The 22487-nt window shown below is 37.5% G+C and overlaps 1 protein-coding gene across 1 annotated transcript in view; it reads left to right on the forward strand.

Moving 5' to 3' along the window:
• Positions 1-2435: 2435 nt before the first annotated feature.
• LOC107160612 (zinc finger protein 420-like) overlaps positions 2436-22487 on the forward strand; it is a 32510-nt gene continuing 12458 nt past the window's right edge. The window contains exon 1 of the mRNA XM_015507277.2: positions 2436-2564. Coding sequence (XP_015362763.1) covers positions 2562-2564 — 3 coding nt within the window. The 5' untranslated portion in view covers positions 2436-2561. The remainder of the gene's footprint in view (positions 2565-22487) is intronic.

Here is a 22487-nt window from a genome sequence, read left to right on the forward strand (position 1 = left end):
TTGGGCCCTGTTTTGTGCTCTCTTGTAATTGCCCCAGTGAGGAACCTGTTACTAAAGTCTTCCCTTAACATGAAAGCAGGATAAACCATAGTCTCTGAACTCAAAGGGACCTCCTAGGACATCCTCACTAGGGTTGCTCTTTAAAATGGAGAAGCAATAATATTTCTCTATTTGAGAGGTGACAAACCAGACAAACCTGCAACATCCCCTATATCAGTAGCAAACCAGACTGAGAAGCTTAGAAAGAATTTCATGCAGTTCTTCTCTGGGCAGCTCTCAGTTCTGACACAAGCTGCTTGCTGAGAAGCCATTTGATACCTAGAAGCCTGTGTTCTCTCATCTCTACAATTGGATGTTTTAGAGGTCTCAGGTGGATAATGGCTTCGTGGGGGCTCTGATATAAGTAGGTGCTGTGCTTCCACAGCTGATAAAACACCTTGAAGTTGTTGTGTAGATACTGCTTAACCTTCTCTGACACCATATCAACTTTCTTTCAGAAGTTTATAACCTATTTATCATGGGCACTCATGTCCTTCACATGCCCCAATACAGTATTTCAAATCTTCCTGGTCTGACCTCCAGATTCCAATTCTCTGATGTTTCGTGTACTGCCAATAATTATATGTCATCCTTGGCCTCCTTTTGCTCTATGCCATCAACAAAAGAAATGTGCTGCAGGCCTCTATAGCCTTGTCCCTCTTTGCTTTGAAAACATAGAGCTTAGTAGTCCTTTACATCCCTCTAAATCAGCCTATTCTATAATTTATAAACCCTGATTAAACTTACATATATTCGATATCAACCTATATTTTCATTTGTAAAGGGTGTTGATTAAATTCTAGCTGGTGTTTGCCCTTGAGGTAAACTGAAACATGATTCCATGGAGCCTGGAATGGGAGCCCCAAGATAACAGAGATCTATGAGAATGTTCTGTTTGTGTGGCACTCTGTAATATGCAGGACTGCATTTTATGTACATATATCACAAAGCCTGCTCTTTTGAATAAGTCACTTTCCAAGTCTGATGAGAATAAGGAATGTTGCAAGAGTCTTGTGATCTGGTGGAGGTGTTTCAGTTTTGGAATCAGACACAGCTCATCCTGTGTCCTGGCCCACCTGATTATTAGTTGTGAGAGTCTGTCCACAAGAGAAAACATATAATACAGCCTGGCCATTGGGTATAAACCCAAATTGCCAAATATGTTTGCATTTGATTTATTTAAACAATAGAGTAAAGACTGCTGAAGATTACAGCCTATGTGTTTCTAACCTCCTGGGATCCCATCTTCCTTTTCTTTTTTTAAAAAAAAAAAATTATTTATTTTTTTTAAGGTGTAGATGGACACAACACAATGCCTTTATTTCTATGTGGTGCTGAGGATGGAACTTGGGTCCTGCCCGTGCTAGGCTAGCGCCCTACCGCTAAGCCACAGTCCCAGCCCCCATCTTCCTTTTCTTGCTGTCCAATACCTACAATGGGAAAGAACCTGAGACCAGTATGATGTGGGAAAGAGTGATCTACTTTTGGACACTTCCTGGTTGGAGCTTCCTGCTCCCACTCAGGGCACTGTTTCTCCTAATTTTGGGGCTTGAGGAGAAATATTAGTGAGAAACTGTATTGCTCAGCTCTAGCATATAAAGAGATAGACCATGCCCTTAAAGTCCCTGATATTAGGGGATCCATAGCGCTCAAATCTGGAATGTGGTTCCTGTGAACTGAGATATAATGGAGCGAGTCAAACTTGAGGATGTAGTTCCAAAAGCACACATACTTCATTAGTAGTATTCTTAGTCACAGAAAGATAATATTCTAGATATTCTGAATTATGTTATTAATATCAATTTCAACTGTCACTTTTAACATTATTAATGTGAATACTAGAAATATTTAAATTACCCTTGTGCCTTACGTGTTGTTTTCATTGGACATTGTTGTTTTGGGGGTTGCTCCCCAGTTCAAATTTCAATCTGTCTCCTAACAAGAACAGAGGCCAGAAAAGTTAAATGAAATTTTATAGTAATTGTCATTGCATTATTTTCATTCATGAATAATATACAGGCATATATAATCCATAAACTGAAATGACCTTATACGCAAGGTTAGATGCAAATGTTCTGCTGGTTGGTCTAGATCCTACTTTTGGAAGGAAATCTTGCCATAAAATAGCATCAGCCTGAGGCTCTGAGGTGTAATTACCAGACCTCAAAAGAAAAAAGAAAAAAAAAGAAAAAAAGAACCTGCAACCAAGAATCTGTCATTCTGGCCTTATGCATGACTGGATTGGGTATTATTTCCTGTTACTCAAAAAGAAGGTTACGGGCTCAGACTCAGGGGCACAGTCTGAAGCCCTGTCCATTCACGAGCACTTAGTGAGAACTGTCCAATCCGGTGTGCAGCCAGCGAGGAGGGGGCGGGCTTCCGCAATCGGGTCCTTTCCCCCGCCCTGGAGTCCGCCATTTCTGCCATTTGTCTCCAAGTTTCACTCTCAAGCTTCGGAGTCCGGGTGGCTCTGCAGGTTCTGAAGGTCCTTAGGGAGCAGCCTGGCTCCTGAGCACCAGGGAATGGTGAGTGTGCAGTGGCACCTGGAGCCTGGGCAGGGAGGCTGGGGAGGGAGGCTGGGAACCTGGGCACCGGCTGTGGCAGGACCGGGAGCTCGCAGACGGGACTCCGGCAGTCTCTGGAGCCTGCAGGCTGAGCCCTCCGCTGGGGCAGTATGCCCCAGTCCTACCGGCCATCTAGGTGGGGAGACGTCAGTGGCAGAGATCCATAGCCACCTTTCTTATCCTCGCAGGGCCTCCTCAGCCCCTGCGTCAAATACTATCTGGCAGGTGTGCGCCTGCAACCCAGACTCTTGACGAGCGCTGGTGACAGGTGGGACGATCATCATGATCACATCTCCACATGTTCTTTTCCTGCAGGAGAGAAGCTGTGGTCTATAGGGACCTCACTTCTTCCTGAGCTAGCTCGTTTTCATTTTTTTTTTTTTAGTTACTGAAAGTTGAACTGCGGGATATTATACTACTGAGCTATATATATCCCTGGTACTATTTACGTATTTGTTTATTGAGACAGGTTTAGCTAAGTTGCTGAGATTGGCTTTGTTAGGGTTTGATTTATCTAGACTTTTCTATTGCAATTAAGTATATATTTTTTACATACATATGGATTCATATATTGATTTTGCTAAATTGTGATTCCTTGATATTATGGTAACATAGTATAGTTTTATAATATACATGAATGTCAGGTAATGATAAGTACTTATTTTGCTCTTATAATTGAAAAGTTTCTTGGCTAAAGTTATATATAACTTTGTGGATGAATTTTAGAACTTCATGCCTTGGTTACTTATTTCATTAAAAGTAAAGAATGTTGAATTTTTTTGTTATGGCATTATAGCTATACATAATATTGGGTTCATTTTGACATAATCATACAAGTATGGAATATAATTTGCTCCACTTCATTACCCAGTGATTCCCCTTTCCCTCTTCCCTTCCCTCTCTTCCATTTATTTATAGTTTTTAAAATTACTGCTTTATAGATACACATAAAGCTAGAATTTACTGTGATATATTCATATATGTAATAGCAATTTTGGTGGGAATATATTTTGTAGGTTAATTTGGGAAAAATTGTCATTTTTATAATGATGAGTTTTATCATGTACACATGGATGTGTAATTGAGTCTCTGATGTATTTCTGATGACTTTTGTTTTCTCATAAGTTCCACATATTTTCTTTCTAAACATGTGTACATGTGAAATACACATGCATATATAAAACTTAAACATGGTGTTTTACACTATTTTTTAAACTGGATAACTATGACCAAAAATGTGACTGGCCCCTAGTGACTATTTTTCCACAGGTTATTATTTATCTGTTCCAAGATGTGCATTCTCTTGAACATCCCCCTGGGTTTCAAGTGTTTAGATGAGTACTGTTGTGTTCTTACATATTATCATGGTCACATATGCTGTAATTTCAGTAAGTCTATGATGGGGAGTATTGTATATATTCAATAGCATACAGTTTCCACAAGCAGGTAATAATAACTTAAACTGCACTTGAGTTTATGAGTATTCATTTGTTTTATATCTTCATCAATATTTAATTTTGTCTGTGATGGGATTTTATTTTATATTTCTATAATTTTTAAAGATGTTGAATTTTTTATGATTATTGAATACTTAGATTATCTCCTGTATGAATTGGCAGTTCAAGGCTCTTCCCTGTATTTCTTTTGTGGTTTCTGGCTTCAAAAATAAGAAAATAAATCCAACAAGGGAGATAGAGTTTCATTTCAAGAAAAAGCCAATAATTTTACTTTTAATTATCAAAAAAAAAATCACCTTTTTTCTTCCCCTGAGTATATATTGTATGTTTCTTGTCTGCTTTATATTTAGAGGTTATTTCAAATGAAATTCTAGACCTTGTCTTTAGAAATTCTATTCTTTTTCTTTCTTTTATTTTTATTTTTATTTTTTTGTGGTGCTGAGGGTTGAACCCAGGGCTTTGTGCATGCAAGGCAAGTACTCGACCAACTGAGCTATACCCAGCCCTTATATTTGGAAATTCTAACAGGAAAAATAAATAAGGAAAATCTCCCTTCCCTATGGCTGCAGGAAAATGAATATATTTCCTCAAAATTATTTAGTAAGTAAATAAATTATTGAATGACACATTTACTAAAACATACACTCCTCTTCCTTGAAGGTTTTTTTTTTTTTTTCTTTTTGAATGTTTTTGACAGTGAATCATGCATTTTATTATCTGGATTTTGGAATTTACTACAAAATCATATGCGATAAGATTTGGCAAATCCTAGAAATATTCATCCATAATTTATTGTTTACTGAATGATGTGCTGAGACATATTTATTTTTTGAAATAGTTACATCATTTTTTTTTCAATTTGCTATAAGCCTTTTAGATGTATTTCTTTTCTGAGTCAGACTCCGGTCCTGTGGTGTGCTTTTTTGCACCCTGAAAGCTCTAAGCATTTACCCTCATAAGGAATCTGGGTTGATAGTTGTGCTGGTGAAGAGTTCCTTAACCTTAAAGAAGGAAAAACACTTGTGTTGCTCCTGGGATGTCTTTTCTAGGCACTCTCTTCAAAATGGAGAGAAAATATTTCTCCAGACTGACATCCACTATATCAGGAGCAAACCAGCCTTTGAGGAGCTTTGAAGGGATTTCATACAGTTCTGTCTCTGGGTAGTTCTCTGTGTGCTACCGAGTTTCCATTTAATGTCCAGAAACCTGTGTTTTCTCATCTTTACAATGGGAATGATTTTAGGGGACACAGATGAATAATGCTCTTCATGGAGCTACTAATACATGTATGTGCTGTGGCCCACATCTAACAAACCACTTTGCAGATACTAATTGTTTAACCATTATTTGCCATTCACATGAATTTTCTTTCAAAAGGTTATAATAATCTTTTCACTGTAGACAACCATGTCATCCACATTCCCAAATATAAAAGATTGAATCTTCTTTGTCTGAATTCCAGATTCCAATTCTCTTGTGTTCAAGGTGGCAAAACTTCATTGTGTTTCTCCTTGTCTTTTTACTTTGTGTTCCTGACAAAATATTTTTCTGCTTTATGCCTCTATTACTGTTTAGCTATGTTTAGAAAATGACATAGAAACCTTTATTATTTGCTGATTGTAGAGGAGGGTTGAGAATACTTCTGGCTGGTGTCAGTCCTTGTTATAAATTGAACCAGGACTTTCCTGGGTCCTGGAAAGGGAGCCCCATAACCAATCAGGTACATGAAAAGGTTTTGTTTATATATTATATATAGATATTACATATGTGCTTATTATATATAATATATACATATTTATTTATACACACACACACACACACACACACACACATAGGTGTAGGTAAGTCTATTGAGTGCATTTCTTTTAGGTGAGGAATACAGTTCTTTACCAATATTTCTTCTCAGGTTCAAAAGAGAGATATTGCCCTGTGTGAGAGCAGGGAGTTTACCCAGAAAGTTTCCAGAAGTAGACATTTTTCCACCAAATGCTGGCCATGATCCATTCCATTCCATATATCAGACAGCAAGCAATATATATGTATATGTAAATATAGTGTACAATATATAAGTGTATATATTACATAGTAGTATGTACACACTCATACATAGAAATCCTGCTTTTTTGAACAAATATCACTAACAACTCCTAAATTAATAAGAAAAGTTGTATGAGTCATGTGGTGTAGTGGAGGTATTTGGGTTTCAAATTAGATGCAATTTGTTTGTTTGTTTTTATACTGGGATTGAAACCAGGGGCACTTAACTACTGAGGCACATCCTTAGCACATTTTAATATTTTATTTAGTTAACAGGGTCTTGCTAAGTTGCTCAGTTTTGAACTTGCAATCCTACCTCAGCCTCCCAAGCTGCTGGGATCACAGGTGTGTGCCACATGCAACAAAATTCATCTTTTTTCTTAATATTTATTTTTCAGGTGTAGATGGTCCCAACACAATGCCTTTATTTATTTTTTTTTAATGTGGTGCTGAGGATTGAACCCGGGTCCCACCCATGCTAGGAGAGCGCTCTACCTCTGAGCCTCAATCCCAGCCCCGCAACAAAATTCATCTTGATTCCAAACCCCTTGCTTATTGAGGGGCTTTCATCATAGGAAGAAAAAAATGTAATGGACTGGCCATTAGGTCTAAGGCCAAATTGCAAAATTTTGCAAAATTGCAAAATACTTCATTAGTAATTATGGTCACATATTGGTAATATTTACATAATGGGTATGTTGGATAATGTTATTAAACTCAATTTCTACTGTTTATTGTTTTATGTGAACACTAGAAATTTTTTTAATTACCCTTGCACCACATATTAGTATTGATTATTGTTGCCTTAGGGTGATTCTTCCCAGGTCAATCTCTTTCCTAATAAGAGAAGAGAGCAGGGAAGTTAATGAAATTTTGCAGGATTTTCACTTTGTTATTTCCATCCATGAATAATATAAGACTTATATAATCCAGAAATTGAAAGGCCTTATATTCAAGGTTAAGTACAAATGTCCTCCTGGCTGGGCTATTTCCCACATCTCTAAGGAAACCTTACCTTCAATTAGCTGCAGCCTGAGGATATGGATTTCAATTCCCAGCACCTCAAAAGAAAAAAGCTACAGGCAAGGGCCTGCCATCGTGACCTCATTCATTTCTGCATTTAATGTCACCTCCTGTCACTCAAAAGACTCACTAGGCTCAGTCTGAGCATGTGAAGAGGTAAGCCCTGTCCACTCAGGACCCCTTAGGTAAGCGTTGTCCAATCCAGCACACAGCCAGTAAAGAGGAGCAGGTTCTGACCATCTGGCGTGGCTTTTCTCTCTGGAGCCACCAGTGTTGGTGTCCATCTCTAAGCTTCCTCTTTTATGTCGAGGGGACCTGGTTTGCTCTGATTTGCAGGTGCTGGAAGATCTATATGGAGGACACTGGGCCCCTCAAAATCTAGCAAATGGAGAATGTGCAGTGGCATCCTGAGGCAGGGGGTGAGGCTGTTTGAAATTGGCTGCACCGACTATGGTGGGAACTGGCAGTTGTGGCCTGGAATCCTGTGGCAGTCTCTAGTGTCTCAGGCCTGGGTCCTCCTCTGGAGAAGTTTAGCCCTGAATCCCCACTGGTCAGTCAAATGGGCTTATATCAGCAGTGGACTCTGGAAGTCCTGTCCTATCCCTGCAGATTATCTTCAGCCCCTACCGGAAGTCCTGTCTGAGCACATATATACCAGCATTCCAGCACCTTCCCGGATGGTGGGGGATTGTGGAGTGGAATGATGATCCAAATCTCAACTCCATGTATTGTTTTCCTGCACGAGGGGAGTGTTTTCTGTAGTGATCTAGGGTTTTCTTTCCTGATGAGCTTGCTTTTTTTTTTTTTTTCCTGGGAGGATAGTGTCATTGTGGATTAAACCCATGGGTCCTTTATCATTGAGCTACATCCCTGGTACTTTTTTCTTTTTCTTTTTTTATTTTGAGTCAGTTGCTGAGTGTGGCCTTGAATTTGTGTCCCAGTCTCCTGAGTTGCTGGGATTACAGGAGAGTTCCACTCTGCCTGTATCCTCCTGAATGTTCTCAATGTATGGAAACAAAATGTCAAATCCAGAACCGGGTCTCCCAGCCTAAACCTTTATATGTGTATGTCAATAAAATCTTAAAATTCCAGCTCCCTTTCCACATTCCCAATGATAACTTCCCCTCTTCTCAGTATTGTCAGTTATTTTTCCCATATTACATTTCAGATGAACACAGTATTTTTTAATTGTTTTACCAAGAATTGGGTGAAATTATTTAAAGGATTTTTTTCCCCCACTGGCTGGGTGTAATATCACATGCCTATAATTCCAGAGACTCAGGTGGCTAAGGCAGGAAGATTGCAATTTTAAGGTCAACATCAGGAATTTAGGGAGACCGTGGGCAATTTAGAAAGATTTGTCTTGAAATTTTAAAACAAAGGTTGTGTATGTAGCTCATATTTAACATGCCCCTGTGTCAAATCCCCAGTACTATAGAAAGAATCAAAGGCAAAGATTTTTGTTGTTGTTTATGAGCATTTCACATGATAGAAAAGTAGAGAAGAATCACTTGACCTTTGCAATAATATATGTTTGTATTCTCCCTTTGTCTCTCAAGGCCAGACAGCCTGTCAGAATGTCTTTGTGCTGAGTGTCCCCTTTGTGGAATTTATGTCAGAGGGTTCTCATTTCCCCTTCTGGTATTTTCCTGGTACTGTGTTTCAGAACTGTCTGATATGAGGATCCCACAGCTAACACCTCTAATTTCTCCTGAGAGTCTAGAAATATTAGTTCTTGGGTCTCATCTTGTGAGCGAGCAGTCTAAATTTAGGGAACATAGTTTCCCTGGGAAGTAGCTGAGTGCTCTAAAACTGGGAGAAATCCCCCGGTGTACCCTGCATCCAGAAGGCACTTTAGTTGTTTCCTTCTCTTGGCTACTGTGAATACTGCTCCAGTGAAGATGAGAATGCAACCATTTATCTAACATACTGACTTCAACTACTGTGGAAATGCACCCAGAATTATTATTATTGTGTTAGATATTATAGAACTTTCAACTTCCAATGCTTTTTAAAAAGAAAAAAATGGCTCTACTAAATTCATATTCTAGCATATAAGCCTTACCAGTGATCCTTGCCTTACAAGTGTTGCTTTCTTCCAAATTCATATAATTGGAGTACTAGTTATTCTTCAACTTTTCATATTAGCCATTTTCTACAGCTGTGCTCAGGCTGCAGAAGGTTTTATAGTTGATTGCTGCAATAAATTCCTGATGCAATTTTGTTAGAATCCAGGCTGTCGTGTACTCACTGAAAGAAAGGTGATGTAAACCTATTATAGAAATAAATGGGGATCAGTACTTTTAATCTCTCTTTTTTTTTCCCCCTCACTCCTGGTAGGGATTGTATAGCCTATGGAAATGCTTGTACACCAATGTGAATCCACTCCTTTGTGATCTAGGGATACATGCACACACAGTTGCCATTGCTCCCAAATCTTGGAGGTTTAGGGTATAATACATTGAATGGAAAAAGATGAAGTTGTGACAAATTCTTTACAGAAAGAATTGTTAGGCTTTTAGTGAGGTGAGCAAGGGAGAAGGGCTCAGGAAGTGCTGAACTACCACCTGGGCTGCCAGTGGTGGACTAAATTTCCCCTGTAAACCCTTTGGTGCTGGCTAGATAAAAGCTCAGCTGTTGTCAACAGCAGTTTGCAGAGTATGCTGGCAAATCCCTTTTTAGGATAAACTGGGACCCTCGAGATTTAACTCCTCCCTTGAGATTTGGGGATTCTGTCCTAGTTAAATGGCACATTGCCCAAGGCAGGCTAGTGCCCAAGTATACTCCAACTTTTTCTACTCATCTGATGGTAAATATTTTTTTCAATTGTCCAATGTATGTGCCTATAACTTTAAGAGGGACTCAAAACTGAGTAGATAATTTATTTGGTATATCCATGAATGGAGGGAGAGTCAGGAGGCTCATATTCTGGTGTATTTTTAAAATTCTCTCTCTTACTATCTGCTTTCTGAGGAGTGCTGGGATATATTTCCAGCATCACATTCTGCACACAAGCCTTACCAGTGATCTGGGCCTATAGTTCTAACACCTACCTTTAGATTGGATTGCATTATTTATTCACATTAAATACTTTCCTTGATGTGCTTAGATTTATGTAGGCTCTTTTATTGCCCTTAACAATAAAAGTGATATTTACATACATATGGATTTACCTATGGAATTCTCTGTATTGATATTTATTAGCTTTAAATTACTGTAATATTATAATTTTATACCACACATTAGTGTCAGGTAATGATAACTTGTATTTTTGCTCTAACATTTCAGAGACTTCTTAGCTAATTTCATATATAATTAACCTTCCAGGAGAACTTTAGAAGTTTTTGTTTTGGTCCCTTCTTTAATTAAAAGTAAACATGGTGAAATTTTGATGGGGTATTATTATAGATTAACTTGGGCAAAATGGTCATCTTTATATTGATGAGTTTTATCATCTATACGTAGGGTGTGTAATTGATTCTTTTATTTGCTTTTCTGTATTTTTATTTTCTCAAATTCTGCACATTTCCTTTTTAAATATGCTTCCATATGAAATGCAACATTCATGTGACATCTATATAAAACATACATAGTGTTTTATAGTATCTGTCAGTGGATATAACATAACAAAAATATGTCTGGCTTCTAGAAACTATTATTTCTCACAGTTTATTGTTTATTTATTCCTAACTGTTCATCCTCTTTAACCATGCTCCTGGGTTTCAACTCTGGAGGAATATGGTTATATCCTCATATGTACAGGTGCTGTAAGTTCAATCTGTATTCCTGGTGTGGGTGTATAATATATGTTGGATAACAAAGTAGTTTCTACAAATGGATAATAACAGCTTAAACTCTGTCTTTATGAGAATGCGTTTATTCCATATGTTCACCAACACTATTTAATTGTATGTATATAATGTGATTTTGTTTCACATTACCTAATTTCTAATTTCTATTAGAGTATAAGGTTTCAAAATAATTTTTAATTATCTTCCGTATTTCTGTAGTGTCTGTTGTGATATTGCCCTTTTCATCACATATGCTGGTAATTTGAGTTCTCTCTCTCCTTCTCTTAGCATGGCTAAGGGTCTGTCAATTTTATTTATTTTTTCAAAGAACCAACTTTTAGTTTTGTCAATTTTTTCAGTTGTTTCTTTTGTTTCAATTTCATTGATTTCAGCTCTGATTTTTAATTATTTCTTGCCTTCTACTGCTTTTGCTGCTGATTTGTTCTTCTTTTTCTAGGGCTTTGAGATGTAGTGTGAGGTCATTTATTTGTTGGCTTTTTCTTCTTTTAAGGAATGAACTCCATGCAATGAATTTTCCTCTTAATACTGCTTTCATAGTGTCCCAGAGATTTTGATATGTTGTGTCTGTGTTCTCATTTACCTCTAAGAATTTTTTAATCTCCTCCTTGATGACTTCTGTAACCCATTATTTATTCAGTAGCATATTGTTTAGTCTCCATGTGATGCAGAAATTTTTCTTCTTTATTTTGTCATTGATTTCCAATTTCATTCCATTATGATCAGAAAAAATGCACGGTACTATGTCTACTCCTTTGTATTTGCTAAGAGTTGCCCTGTGGCATAATATATGGTCTATTTTTGAGAAGGATCCATGTGCTATTGAGAAGAAAGTGTATCCACTTGATGCTGGTTGATATACTCTATATATGTCAGTTAAGTCTAAGTTATTAATTGGGTTATTGATCTCTATAATTTCTTTATTCAAGTATTGTTTGGAAGATCTGTCCAGTGGTGAGAGAGGTGTGTTAAAGTCACCCAAGGTTATTGTATTATGGTCAATTTGACTCTTGAACTTGAGAAGAGTTTGTTTGATGATAGCTGCACCATTGTTTGAGGCACATATATATTTATGATTGTTATGTCTTGTTGGTGTATGGTTCCCTTGAGAAGTATGCAATGTCCATCTTTATCCCTTTTGATTAACTTTGGCTTGAAGTCTACTTTATTTGATACGAATATGGAGACCCCTGCTTGCTTCTGCAGCCCATGAGAGTGGTATGATTTTTCCCAACCTTTCACCGTGTTGTGCAAGTTGGTGTGGGTGGATCTAATCAAAGAAGAAACCAAGTCATGTTAAATACCCAAAAATAAACAAAAATGGCTGGGAATACAAATCATGTCTCAATAATAACCCTGAATATTAATGGTCTAAACTCACCAATCAAAAGACATAGACTAGTGGATGGGGGGGTGGGGCGGGGGACAACAATATGCTGCCTCCAAGAGACTGATCTCATTAGAGGGTCTGGGTTGAAAAATCTGCTGAGATACGAATTGGTCTCCCCCTATATGTAATCTGATTCCTCTCTCTTGAAGCTTTTAAGATTCTATCCTATTCTGTGTGCTGGGCATTTTCATATAATATGTCTTGGTGTAAATCTGTTGTAATTTTGTACATTTGGTGTCCTGTAAGCCTCTTGTATTTGGTTTTTCAATTCATTCTTCACGCTTGGGAAATTTTCTGATATTACCTCATTGAAGCATTCCTTTGGTTTTAAACTCTGTGCCTTCCTCTATCCCAATAAGTCTTAGATTTGGTCTTTTGATGCTGTCCCATAATTCTGGGATATTCTGTTCATGATTTCTAACTATCTTCACTGTGTGATCAACTTTATTTTCTAGGTTGTATACTTTGTCTTCATTATCTGATGTTCTTTCTTCCAAGTGATCTAGTCTGTTGGTTATGCTTTCTATTGAGTTTTTTATTTGATTTATTGTGTTCTTCATTTCAAGGAGTCTCATCTCTCTTGAAGTAATCTTTTGCTACCTGTATTTGCTCTCTTTTCTCATTGTTGGAGTGATCAATTTTTGCCTGTATTTGCTCATTTAGGTCATTCTTTAATTCACAAATCATTTTAACTATGAACCTTCTGAACTCCTTCTCTGACATTTCATCAACTTCACTCTCTGTGGGTTCTATTATTATAGTGTCCTGGTTTGTTTGGGGCACTTTCCTCCCTTGTTTTTTCATGTGGTCTATGTGTGTTCCTTTCTTGCAGTGTGGATCTGAGACATTACAGTTTCTTTCCTATATTCTTGTAGTATCTGAGCAGATTGTCTGTATCTCACCTTGATGTTGGACTTCCAGACCCTACTGGTGTTCCAACGAATGCTATTGCATCCTGGATCTGGGTCCTGTGCAAGTTGGTGTGGGTGGGTCTGGGCTGCTGGGTTTGACCTCCCTCAGTGTCTGCTGGTCAGAAGGGATGGTCCTGCGCCAGAGGCGAGGCTCTGGTGAGTGTCTGCCCTGCCAGGGGAGAGGTAGACCAAGCCTGCTGTGTACGTGGGACCCGCATAGGCTGGTGGGGTGGATCTGGGCTGCTGGGCTTGATCTCCCACCAGGCTTGACCTCCTATGGTAGTCTGTTGGTAGGAAGGGGCCAGAGGTTAGGGTCTGGCAGGTGTCTGCCCCACTGGGGGAGGGATGAACTGGGCCTACTGAGAGCATGGGTCCTGTGAGAGATGGTGTGGGTGGTCTGGGCTGGATCTCAGCTCCCTCAGTAGTCTATTGGTTGGAAGGGGTGGTCCTGCACCAGAGGCTAGGCTCTGGTGGGTATCTGCACCGCAGGGGGAGGGGTGGACCAGGTCTGTTGTGCACCTGGGACCTGCACAGGCTGGTGCATGTGGACATTCTTTATTTCTCCCCCTCGAATGCATAAGTCACACCTTTGCGCATTGTGGTATATATCACCATTCCTTTTTATTTTATTTTGGAACAGGGTCTTTCTAAATTACTGAGGCTGGATTTAAAGTTGTGATCCTCTGGACTCAGCCTTCAAAGTAGCTGTGATTACATGTGTGTGTGTCACCCCTCCTGGCCCCTCCTGGCAGGGATTGCATTCAAAAAAAAAAAAAAAACAGGGATTGAACCCAGAGTGCTTAAACACTAATTCACATCACCAGCCCTTTTTAATTTTTTTTTTTTTAATTTTGAGGCAGGTTGCTTTGAATTTGCAATCCTCCTGCCTCTGCCTCTTAAGCCATGGGGATTACAAGCATGGGTTGCCAGGCAGAGATTATACGTGCCTTTTATATTACATTGGTTAAGGATGAAATCTAGACTAGCAAAACTTCCTAAATTACTGAGGGTTCCCTTCAATTTTTGCCACCACTCCCATCAACAACATACTTCTTTTAAAGGCTGAATGATAAGCCAAGTGTGGTGATACATGCCTTTTGTAATCCCAGGGATTTGGGAGGTTGAGAAAAGAGGACCATAAGTTTGATGCCAACCTCAGCATCCTAGTGAGACCCTCTACATCTTAAAAACCCTGTCTCCAAATATTTTTTAAAAACTAAAAAAATTATTATATATGTATGTAAAATTTGTGTGTATATATACACAGCTAAATATATGTGTGTGTATATATATTTTTATTCTTCCATGGACATTTGGGTCATTTTTATGAAATGGCTATTCTGGATATTGTTGCAATGAACTTGGTAGAGTATATATTTATAAAGGCATATTTCATCTTTTTAAATTATTTTAATGATTAATTACAACTTGAGTGGATTGAGGTATGTCTAGAAAATTGGTATAGAACACCTGTAAATGTGTCTATTGGTGTGTTTTCAGAAGATTGGGTTGGACATCAGTGGGAAAGACCTTCATGAATGTGTAGTACCAACCAACAGGTTTATGTTTTAAAAAATGCAGAAGGGGAACCTGTCACTGGCTTGAGATCCAAGCTTCTTGAAAGGGTCCTTTTTTCTGATGTGTTACCTGCATTAGGACAAACGACACACGTAATATGAAGTCTAGAGACAGGAAGCAAACCTCGGATCAGCAAGCCATTCTTTATTCCAATTGGTGGAACCCTGGTGTGGCTTATTTTGGGGACAAAAAAAAATGGTGGTTCACTGAAGCAAGAATCTGGGTTATATAGGCTTTGTTTAGGTTGGGACAGGAGGGCAATACCTGGGGTTTATTGTACTGGGGTCCTGTGGACCCATTAGGGTGGGACTGGAGGACAATTCCTGGTGTCCACTGTATTGGGGTCTTGCTGAACATTAGGGTGAGACATGAATGTGAATAGGAAATTTCCTGGGGCTCACTGTATTGGTTTCAAGTAACCCTTTAGGATTTGGGGTCAGATGCCAGTCAGGTGGAGTTCATTTTGTATTTCTTCCCTCTGGCTGAATACTGGGATTTAAAATGACAAAAGCTTAGGGAAAATGTGCTTGGACTTATTTCCCCTATCCTTCCACCTGTGAGCATCTGACTTCAGATTCTTTAACTTTTGATTGTGGGCTTGAATCCCTCAAGTGTCTCTCTAGCCCTTAGTCTCGGACTGTAGCTGCTTTATTGACCTCCTTAGGGTGTGAGGCTTCCAGTTGCTTGGACTGAGCTGTTACCAGTCCCCCAGTTTTGCCAGCCTGCAGAAAGGAGTTTTGGGAATTTTATTACATAATGATGTGAATCCATCTAATAATCCCCTTCTATGTACACTTATACATTGCATATTTTATTAGTTTTGTTTTTTTCTGAAAAACTCTGATATGCATAAGCTCAGCAAAATATCTGAGTCATATGGTATATCTTGTTTCCATTTTTTGAAAAACACCCATATTGTTTTCCATGATATCTGTACCAGTCTGTATTTCTGACAAGTGAATCCAGGAGTCTGCTGTTCTTCACATCCTCTGCAGTACATGTTATCTACTATGACTTTGCTAACAGCCATCATAACAAGCATGTGGTGGGAGCTCATTGTGATATAACCTGAAACCATGAATCTCCCAGAAGAAAATAGGAAAAATTCTTTGACATTAGTGTTAGTAATAGTTTGCAATAGGACAAAGAATGTACAAGACAAGCAAAAATAAACAAGTGAGACTATATGAAGCTAAAAATGTTTCTATATAGCTAGGGAATCAATCAATGAAATGTTAAAGTAGACCATGGACTGAAGAAAATATTTGCTAACCACATATCTGGGAAAAGTTTAATATCCAAAATATAAGAAAATTATACAACTCATCAAAAAATAAAAAAACAAGAAAAGAACACTAATAATTAAAATATGGTAAAATGCCTAAGTAGACATTTTCCTAAAAATTAAACAAATGTATAAAGGTATGTAGAAGGTGCTAAGCATTATTAATTATTATAGAAATGCCAATCAAATTTATAATTTAGCTTCTCTGTCTCATTTATCTCACAGAAGTGTGAGTGCTAAATAGTATATATTCTCCATCCTACAGAAGGCATTAGTTCACAAAATGCTGAACCCTCGTTTCCTCACATTATTCTTTCTCATTATTCCATCTTAATTGTCAAGAAAATCTAGAAACTGGAAAATAACAGCTTATAGATAAATTACTAGATAGCCATGATTTTTAAAAATTACTTCAAGAATATATAGAATACACTAATAGACTTAGATGTGAAGAAAAATAACATAAAAGACCTACAAAATTGTGAGGATGGCCTTAGGCCTGAGCCTAAGCAACTCCATTTTAAAAACTTCAGTTTGAAACCTGCAGGCTCACCAGGCATGCCTAACAGAGCCTTCCATTATGGCCCTCAGGCACAAACAAGTCACTTCCCACACTGATAAACTCAGAGTGAAGTCTCTGGCAGGCTGTCCTCATCCAACAAGAGGGAAAGGCAAAAAGATCAAGGTGGGGACCACCAGATGTTTTAACCCCGGGGTGAATGATGTCACTTAGAGGCCCAGTGGCAGCTGATAAGGATTAAAAGGGAAGTCAAAAGCCCCAAGATTTGGTATAAATAATAGAGCAAATGAACAGACATTTGGCGAGCTGAAAATGATGCCTTCACACTGAGAGCCTGATGAGGACCTGGACTGATGTCCCAACACTTTTCATTGTTTGCCTAATCCTCTGCATTTTCCACACCACTGTCAAACTGTACTGCAACTTCTTCCTACGACCCTCTTCTCAACTGGCTGCCAGCTCCACCCCAGGAGAAGCCTGCCTTGGTTCCTGACGTAATCACCACGGTCTGAGTGAATGTGCATCTGCTGTACTTAAAGCCTAAGGCTTGAGACTTTTGATCTGACACTTGAACTTATCCTGCAGAGGGAATGTCTGTCATGAGCCTCTCATGATTAAGTGTGTTTGGACTGCTTAGAATTAATCTGGAATTTTTTGCTGTGAATTGATTATGTCTATTGCAGTGTCTAGCATTAAGGATTGTCGTTTTCTTGATTAAGAACCTATAGAGTGAAATTGTATTGAATGAATTAAGTGAATACAGCATTGACAAAGGCAGAAGCACACGGACATTCTTTGTTTCTCCCCCTCAGCTGCATAAGTCGCACATTTTGTCCATCACGACAAAAATAAAATTTAACTTAATTACAAATATGCTCATAAGAACCTGAAAAACTGGTCATGAGAGTCCGTGCCAGTAGCCCCAGCTACTTGTGAGGCTAAAGCAGGAATTTGAGTTCAACCTGGACAACAGAGTAGTAATCTAGATCAAAAATCAACCAACCAATAAAAAACTAAACACCACATATTAATATTTTTTTAAAGGTACCTTCACTGACACTGGTGATTTCAACCAAACTTTTAATAAGGACTCACTAATAATAATTCATGATTACTTCTAAAAAGAGAACAAGCAGACCTTACCAATTCTTTTTATAAGGCCAGGTTTACCAGATAACACATCACAAGAAAGAAAATTATAGGCTATCTGCCATTATGGATGTTTACTAATATATTCAAAACTGCTAGTAAACTGAAGGTAACAACATAAAAAGGAAAATTAGACCTCATGACTAAGAGGGACATCTCTCAAACTCAGCAATATGTTATAATAATGTTCAATACAGAAAAGCTTTTGGCAAATCTCATGCCAATTTATGGTAAAATATGGCAAATTAGGATCAGAGGAAAACTTTTTTTTTAATCCACTAAAGGGCAGCTGAGAGCTACCTTCAGTAATCATATTTTATGATAGAAATCTAAGTGCTTCACAACTTAGTTTGGGAAAAAGGAAAAAAAATAGTATGATTTTCTGACTTCTACTAAATATTATTCTGAGAATATTAAACATGGATATTATACTTCAAAGAAAAAATAGCATATGCAGATGATATTATCTTTTATATAATGTTTCTAAGGAATTTTCACACACTAACAAACATTAGAACTACATCAGTTTAGTACAAGCATAGGTTATAAGGTCGACATAAAATTATATAAATTACTCTAACAATGAGCAGTGTCAAAATTGAGACACAAATCCATTCACAAATGTAGGAAAAATAATAAATAAATTTAGGATCTGTCCACTGCAAAGTAAAAAGTAAAGGTGAAAATCAAATGCAAAAAAAAAAAAAAGTATTGAAACAAATGTGAGAGTAGCTAATATTTAATGATCAAAAGTCTAATTTTGGTAAAAATTATAATACTTGTTTGCAGTCATAATCTAATCATTTCACCTTGTAGTGGCATCCCCTCTCCACAGAAAATCTTAAGCTTCTCCAGAAATCTTCACCATAATTGACCTTAGGACTATCAGCAAAGAGTTTCTACAAAAGGGTTCAAAGTAGTTAAACTTCTTATTTCCTATTGCTCTATCTTCCTTGGCCACCAGCCTGGAAGAGATCAGCACTTCAGGTGCAGAATGCCCCTTTAGATCAATGTCACTCCACAGGATCTCCCCATGCCCCCCTCTCAATTCTTTTCCTTTATCTTAATATTTTATCTTTTACTTTCATGAGATTCTTTTTTTCTCTGTTGCTTCCATATATGAGAGGAAATGTACAACATTTACTTGGTCATGGCTTATTTGTCTTAACATATTGCTCTCCATTTGCATACATTTTTCTACAAACAGCTGATTTTTGCTCTTTCTGGTTGAATAAAGCTTCATTGTGTGTATATACCACATTTTCTTTATCCTTTTATTTGTTCATGTACATCTGGACAGATTCCATGACTTGGTTATAGTGAATTGTGCTGTTGTAAACACAGGAATATATCTATAACGTGCTGTTTTTTAGTCTTTTAGATGGTGAGGAGTGGTATACATTAGCTGTATCATATGATAATTCTGTTTTTAGTTTTCTAAGGAAGTATTCATAATTGCCACTACCAGTGTGGCCAAATTAGGAGGTTCCATGAGGGGTGATGGGAGATTGGAAGAAATAGGACTCACATATGCATGTCTTGAAGGTAAAGCAGCTGGGATTGGGTGGAGTGAAGCTCTCTGATGGAGAAGCAGGTCTAAAGAATTACACCAGCAATCTTTATTATATATTTCTCATTAATCAGATTCAAGCATTATTCTTTGTGTTCATGAAAATTACAGAATTAGCAACATTATGCAACTTATTCCTCAGTTATATTCTACAGTTACAATGTGTAATGTTAGGAGCATTGTGTAGCTCTCAAGAAAGTCCATTGTTTAAAGTTACTATTATGTGGGCAGGTTCAGGTGCAGCAGAACTGGTGGAACATTGCAGTTGTCTTAGGAAGAGAATTCCTTCATTCCCAGGAGCTCTGTGCCTGAGAGCAAGGTTGAGGCTGATAATAAGACTCAAGCACAGAGCCTCCATGGAAAGCATTACCATAGCAACCAGGCACCCTGCACCTTTGCACAGAAACTTTCCCAGGCACCAAGCATGCTACAGCCATGAAGTCATTAGGGACCCCAATCTCAGACACTGATATCCCAATCACTGTCACTGCTCTCCACACATAATGATTTTCCCAACAACATTTTACAGGGTTGCCTTTCCCCAGATGCTTGCCATTTCTCACGATGATGCCCATTCTGACTAGAGGGCGATGAAGTCACAGTAGAGGTTTGATTCGCATTTCCCTGGTGGCTAAAGATGTTGAAATATTTTACATAATTGTTGGCCATTTGAACTTCTTCTTTAAGAAGTTTCTGTTTATTTGCCAAGTTGATGAATGAATATTTTTTTTTCATGTTGAGATTTTAAAAATTCACCATATATTTATATATTAATCATTTGTCAGTAGTAAATGACAAAAAAAATCTCATTCAGTATGTTGTCTCTTCATGCTGTTCATTTTTTCCCCTTTGCCTTGCAGAAGCATTTTTGTTTTGCTCCCATGCTATTTGTTCTTGATATTATTTGTTGAGATATATGAGTATTTTTGAGGAAAAGGCTGCCTACTCCTTAATGTTGTAGTGTTACCCTTAGGGTTTATTCTAGCAGTTTTTAAGTTCCTGGGATTATTCTCAGGCCTTTGATACATTTTGGATTGGCATTTATAAATGGATATTCCCATTTTCCCAGTATAACTGGGTAAAGAGGATTTCTTCTCACCAATGTATATTTGGGGACCTTTATCACTAATTAGATGAATCAAGGTTCATATGTCTGTGTAGCTCCTATTCTGTTTCATTTTTCTCTGTGTCTGCTTTTGTTATTATGGCTCTGTAGTATAAATTGAAGTCAGGTATAATGAGGCCTTCAGGTTATAGTTTACAGAATTCCTTGCTTTTCTTGTTCTTTTGTTATTCCATGTGATTTTTAGGATTGTTTTTTTCTAGGTATAGAATAATATGGGTATTTTGATGAAGACTGTATTGATTCTGTAGGTGGATTTAGTTAATCTGATGTCTTTATTTAATCTCCAGATGGCTTTAGTTTATTTAATGTAGTTAATGTAGGTGGCTTTAGTTTATATGTAGATGACTTTAAGTCTTTTAGTAATTTTTTTGTAATGTTTCTTGTAGAGATCTTTCCTTTCTTTGGTTAGACTTATTAGACTTATTACTAAACTTTTTTTTTTTTTTTTTGTACTAGGGATTGAACTCAGGGACAGTCAACCACTGAGCCACATTCCTAGCCCTATTTATATTTTTTATTTAGAGATAGAGTCTCACTGAGTTGCTTCATGCCTCACTGTTACTGAGGTTGGCTTTGAACTGCTGATCCTCCAAGTTGGGATTACAGGCATACGGCCCTGTAACTGGCTTACTAAGAATTTTTTAGTTATTTGGAATGAAACAAGTTTCCTCATTTTTTCCCAACAGATTCATATTGTGGGCAAAAGCTATTGGTTTTCATATCTTGATTTATTTATTATGCAACATTGCTGAATTTGTTTATCATCACTAGGAATCTTCTGGTGGAACTTTTAGTATTTTCTAAGTTTAGAATTATATCATCTGCAAACAGAGACAATTTGACTCCTTCCTTTCCTCTTTGTAACCCTTTTATTTCTGCCTCTTGCCAAATGCTTCAACTAAAAATTGAGTATTTATTGTATAGGAATAGTGGCAGAACATCCTTCTATTGTTCCTCATTTTAGAAAAAATGCATTCAGCTCTTCCCTATTAAATAGGATGTTGGCTTTAGGTTTGTCATATATAGAATTTCTTTTGAATTGTGTTTGTTGCACTCCTGTAATGAAAACAACTTTATCATGTTGTATGATCTTTTTAACATGCTATTGAATTTCATTTGAATTGCTACTATATTGAGGGGGTTTTATCTAAGTTCATCAATTATATTGGTGTGTCGTTTTCTTTCATCAGAGAAGTGTTCTTGTCGGGATTTAGATTTTTTTTTTAATAGTACTGGGGGGGGGCTGGGGATGTGGCTCAAGTGGTAGCGCGCTCACCTGGCATGCATTCGGCCCGGGTTCGATCCTCAGCACCACATACAAAGATGTTGTGTCCGCCGAAAACTAAAAAATAAATATTAAAAAATAATTCTCTCTCTCTCTCTCTCTCTCTCTCTCTCTCTCTCTCTCTCTCTCTCTCCTGTCTCTTTAAAAAAAAAATAGTACTGGGGATTGAACCCAGGACAATTCTAACACTAAGTAGAATCCCAGTTCTTTTAATTTATTTGAGAGAAGGTCTTGCTAAGTTACTGAGGCTGGTCTTGAACTTGTGATCCTCCTGCCTCAGCCTCCCAAATTTTGGATCATGTGGGTGCTGGTCTTTTGGCTGGTTTTTAATATCATGGTGATACTGGCTTCATAGAATAAATTTGGGAGGGTTTTTTTTTTTTTCTATACCAAGGAATAACTTGAGAAGCATTGTGTTAATTTCTTCTGATTATCTGATGGAATTCAGTATTGAATTCACTTGTCCAGAAGTTTTTGTGTTGGAAGGCTTGGTATTAGTGCTTCAGTTACATTGCTTTTTATTGTTATTTTAGGTTTTCAATATCCACTTTGTTCATTTTGGGTAGGTCATAGGTACCTAGAAATTTAACCATTTCTTTTAGATTTTCCAATTATTAGAATATGAGTTTTCAAAATAATTCCCTGATAATCCTCTAAATTGCATTGGTTTATGTGATAATGTGAGCTCTTTCATCTCTAATTTTATGAATTTGAGTTTTCTCTTTTCTTTGAGTTGTTTGTCTA

Source organism: Marmota marmota, unplaced genomic scaffold (assembly GCF_001458135.2).
Source record: "Marmota marmota marmota unplaced genomic scaffold, marMar, whole genome shotgun sequence".
In the NCBI taxonomy this organism is placed as follows: domain Eukaryota; kingdom Metazoa; phylum Chordata; class Mammalia; order Rodentia; family Sciuridae; genus Marmota; species Marmota marmota.